This window comes from Cebus imitator, unplaced genomic scaffold, assembly GCF_001604975.1.
Source record: "Cebus imitator isolate Cc_AM_T3 unplaced genomic scaffold, Cebus_imitator-1.0 Scaffold36, whole genome shotgun sequence".
Lineage (NCBI taxonomy): Eukaryota > Metazoa > Chordata > Mammalia > Primates > Cebidae > Cebus > Cebus imitator.
In genome coordinates, this window is record NW_016107351.1 from 6,384,334 (window position 1) to 6,388,877 (window position 4,544).

Below are 4,544 nucleotides of genomic sequence, written 5' to 3' on the forward strand. Positions count from 1 at the left end.
TAGCCGGGCGCAGCAGCTCATGTCTATAATCCCTGCACTTTGTGGGGCCGAAGTGAGCGGACTGCCTGAGGCCAGTAGTTCGCAACCAGCCTGACTAACATGGCAAAAACCTCATCTCTACTAAAAATATAAAAACTTAGCTGAACATGGCAGCACATGCCTGTAATCCCAGCTACTCGGGAGTCTGAGGCATGAGAATCACTTGAACCCAAGAGGCATAGGTGGCAATGAGCATTGTGCCACTGCACTCCAGCCTGGGCTACAGAGTGAGACTTTGTCTTAGAAAAAAAAAAAAAAAATAGGCCAGGTGCAGTGGCTCATGCCTATAATCCTAGCACTTGGGGAGGCCAAGGCAGGTGGATCACCTGAGGTCAGGAGTTTGAGACCAGCCTGGCCAACATGGTGAAACTCTGTCTCTGCTAAAAAAACAAACAAACAAAAAAACAAAAATTAGCCAGGGGTGGTGGTGTGTGCCTGTAATCTCAGCTACTCAGGAGGCTAGGACAGGAGAATTGCTTGAACCCTGGAACCTGGGAGGCAGAGATTACAGGCGAAGATTACGCCACTGCACTCCAGCCTGACTGATAGAGCGAGACTCTTATAAAAAAAAAAAATAAATAAAAAGTAAAATCACAATACAAGTAACCAAGGAAAAAAGGTAATACACAAAGGAAAGAACTCTACATCAAACACAATCTGAAGAGGTTACCTGAACAAACTTGAAGATGGCAAATGCTGGGGCGCTATCTTCAGAATACAGAAAGCCCAAGATACTAAGCAGCTGGGTATTAAAGCAGCTGTCTCCAAGGCCCAACAGAAAACTGCACAGAATGGCAACTTCTTTGCTGAAAAAAATAAAAATTTATTTAGTATATGTAATATTTGCTAGAGCTGACACAGCCAATACAGAACTCTGGATCTCCTTTTCCAGCCCCAGGCTGCCCCTCTTCCAGTCTAATCACGTCTGTAATCCCAGCACTTTGCGAGGCCGAGGTGGGTGGATCACTTGAGGCCAGAAGTTTGAGACGAGCCTGGTCAACATAGCAAAACCCCATCTCTACTAAAAATACAAAAATTAGCTGGTGTGGTGGCAGGCACCTGCAATCCCAGCTACTTGGGAGGCTGAGGGAGGAGAATCAGTTGAATCTGGGAGGCAGAGGTTGCAGTGAGCCAAGACTATGCCACTGCACTCCAGCCTAGGCAACAGAGCGAGACTCCTGAAATAAATAAATAAATAAATAAATAAATAAATAAATAATAACTCAGTAAGTAAGACAAAGCTGGCACAGTGGCTCACGCCTATAATCCCAGGCATGGTAGGTAGGTCAAGGTGGGCGGATCACTTGAGGCCAGGAGTTTGAGACCAGCCTGGCCAACATGGCAAGACCCCATCTCTACTAAAAATACAAAAATTAGCTGGTGTGGTGGCATGCACCTGTAATCCCAGCTATTCAGGAGACTGAGGCACAAGAATTGCTTGAACCCGGGAGGCAGAGGTTGCATTGAGCAGAGGTTGTGTCACTCACACTCTAGCCTTGGAGACAGAGTGAGACTCTGTCTCAAAATAAATAAATAAATAAAAATAAAAAATAAAGACTAGAATTTACAAAGTAAGAATCTGTGCTCAAATGCACATACCTTTACATTCTCTAACAAACTCTGGTCTCCTAACCATTTGTGAAGAAAACACAGGTTGAGTATCCCTTGTCCAAAATGCTTGAGATTAGAAGTGTTTCCAATTTTCCTTTCAGATTTTGGAATCTCTGCATTACACTGAGCAGTTAGGAGTTCCTAATCTGAAAATCTGTCATCTGAACTGTTCTAAGAAGCACTTCCCTTTGAGCATCATGGTGGCCCTCGAAAAGTTTCCAGTTTTGGAGCATTTTGGATTTCAGGTTTTTAGATGAGATATACTCAGTGTGTACCCTTGGATTTGTGGAGCTGGACATAAATGTCTGCATTTATAATGAACTTGAGAGTTGAGTGCACTAAACCAGAATCTGAAACGTGATCTAAACGGCTCTGGAAGGACTGAACGGCCTTGCCAGCTGCCAGGTTCTCCATTGCTCCTCTTTGTTCTTCCTCCAGGCCCTAAAGTCTGGATATTTCGCTGCTCAAGAAGCAAAGATTGGCAGGGCATGGTGGCTCACGCCTGTAATCCCAGCACTTTGGGAGGCCGAGGCAGGTGGATCACAAGGTCAAGAGATGGAGACCATCCCGGCCAACATGGTGAAACCCCGTCTCTACTAAAAATACAAAAAATTAGCTGGGCATGGTGGCACATGCCTGTAATCCCAGCTACTTGGGTGGCTGAGGCAGGCGAATCGCTTGAACCCAGGAGGCAGAGGTTGCAGTGAGCTGAGATTGCGCCATTGCATGCCAGCCTGGGCAACAATTGCAAAACTCCGTCTCAAAAAAAAAAAAAGCAGCAAAGATAAAACGTTCAAATCAGATCTTATGTGCTCCTTCAAGGATCAAGAAAAAGATTTACTGGGGGAAAAGGTTAAAACCAACTATTACAAAAATAACTTAGGATTCTCTAAGGATTCCTATTTAACTCAGTCTGACTCCATTAACACTTGACAGATGACCTTAGAGAGACGCCACACTCTCTGAAGAGGATTAACTCTTCCACTTTCAATATCTAGCCATCCGTGACCTCCTACCCATCCTCAAGTGACTAGAGAAATGACAGCCACCATACCTGGATTTGATGTACGCACTGCTGTCAGTTCCTTCAACAGGAGCAATGGGGGCATCTCCAGGCATGTTGAGAAATATTAGATAAAAAGCTATAAAGTGCACCAGGATGCCCAGCAGCACAACCGGATTTCTACCAAAACGATTGTTCTTGCTCAGCAGGCCGAAGAGGCTTCCACCTATCAGTCAAGATGGCAGAAACGTCACTAATTTGCCAAAACATTAAATACCCAGTCCTGAGTTATCACCAAGGAGGCAAGGAATAAACATTCTCACTTGTCAAATTCCTTCAAAAAATCCAACACCTCAGCACTTGCAGACAATGACAATGATGACCAAACATCAATTATTATAACAAAAAGTAAGGGATTAAAACTACTTGCATTTCTATCCAGGAACATTCTTGCATTTCTTCTCTGTGACTTACTGTATCCCCCAAGCTATCCCCTTTGACCGTAGCTTGTAACAGAAATAAAATAAAAACACAACTTATCATTACTACCAAGTTTTTGTTGTAATCATAGCCTAACAAGCCAAGATACCACACCGAAAGGCAGTCATTATAGATTTTGAGAATTATGTGTGAGCTCTGAAGAGGAGTTAGAGAGGCCTAGGAAGGCTCAGCAGTCAGAACAGCTCAGAATGTCTCAAGAGCTGAGAGGTGAATCCTCAACAGCAGGAAGGAAAGAACTTTGTAACTGAAAGGAAGAAGACCATGGGGCTGACCTTTACAATTTTTTTTTTTTTGAGACAGAGTTTTGCTCTGTTGCCTGGCTGGAGTATAGTGGCTCGATCTCAGCTCACTGCAACCTCAACCTCCTGGGTTCAAGCAATTCTCCTGCCTCAGCCTCCCAAGTAGCTGGGACTAGAGGTGTGTGCCACCACGCCCAGCTATTTTTTGTATTTTTAGTAGAGATGGGGTTTCGCCGTGTTGGCCAGGATGGTCTCAATCTCTTGACCTGGTGATCCACCCGCCTTGGCCTCCCAAAGTGCTAGGATTACAGGCATGAGCCACCGTGCCTGGCCAACCTTTACACTTTTTAAGTGATTTCTACCCCAGAAATCTATACCAGCAAACCTATACATCAACAAGTGAAGGATGGCTGGGTGCAGTTTCTCATGCCTGTAATCCTAGCACTTTGGGAGGCTGGAGTGGGAGAACTGCTTGAGGCCAGGAGTTCCAAACCAGCCTCAGCAACATAACACGACCCTGTCTCTATTTTTCAAAAGAGAAAATAAATTGTATATCTATCTTTAAAAAGTGGGCCGAGTGTGATGGCTCATACCTGTAATCCCAGCCTTGAGGGCTGGAACTTCCAAGCCCCTTTCACTCCCACTTCAGGGAGGGGAGGCTGGAGATTAAATCAATCACCAATGGCCAACGATTGCTTTTTGTTGTTGTGGTTAGAGACAGGGTCTCCCTATGTTGTCCAGGCTGGTCTCAAACTCCTGGGCTCAAGTGATCCTCCCACCTCACCCTCCCAAAGTGAATGAGCCACTGTGCCCAGCCATGTGGCCGATGATTTAATCAATCATGCCTGTGTAACAGATCTCCATAAAACCCCCTAAACAGGGTCTGGGGAGCTTCTGGAGTGGTGAACCCCAAATCCATGGGGACAGAGGCTCCTGCACTTAAGAGACCTTTTCAGACTCCACCTGTTGTACCTCCTCATTTGACTGCTCATCTGTATCCTCTATAATAAACTCTAATAGTCAGGAGAGCACTTTCCTGAGTTCTGTGAGTTGTTCTAGCAAATTTTCAAACCTGAAGAGGGAAGGGGCTGTGGGACTCTCCAAAATTTTTTTTTTTTTTTTTTTTTTTTTTTTTTTGAGACGGAGTTTCC

The 4,544-nt window shown here is 44.8% G+C and overlaps 1 protein-coding gene across 3 annotated transcripts in view; it reads right to left on the bottom strand.

Moving 5' to 3' along the window:
• MFSD11 (major facilitator superfamily domain containing 11) overlaps positions 1 to 4,544 on the bottom strand; it is a 34,731-nt gene that overhangs the window by 1,703 nt on the left and 28,484 nt on the right. For all 3 annotated transcript variants that reach the window (XM_017525046.2, XM_017525049.2, XM_017525054.1), the window contains 2 exons: positions 2,705 to 2,879; positions 710 to 845 (listed from right to left, as the gene is read on the bottom strand). In XM_017525046.2, the coding sequence (XP_017380535.1) occupies positions 710 to 845; positions 2,705 to 2,879 (311 nt within the window). The remainder of the gene's footprint in view (positions 1 to 709; positions 846 to 2,704; positions 2,880 to 4,544) is intronic.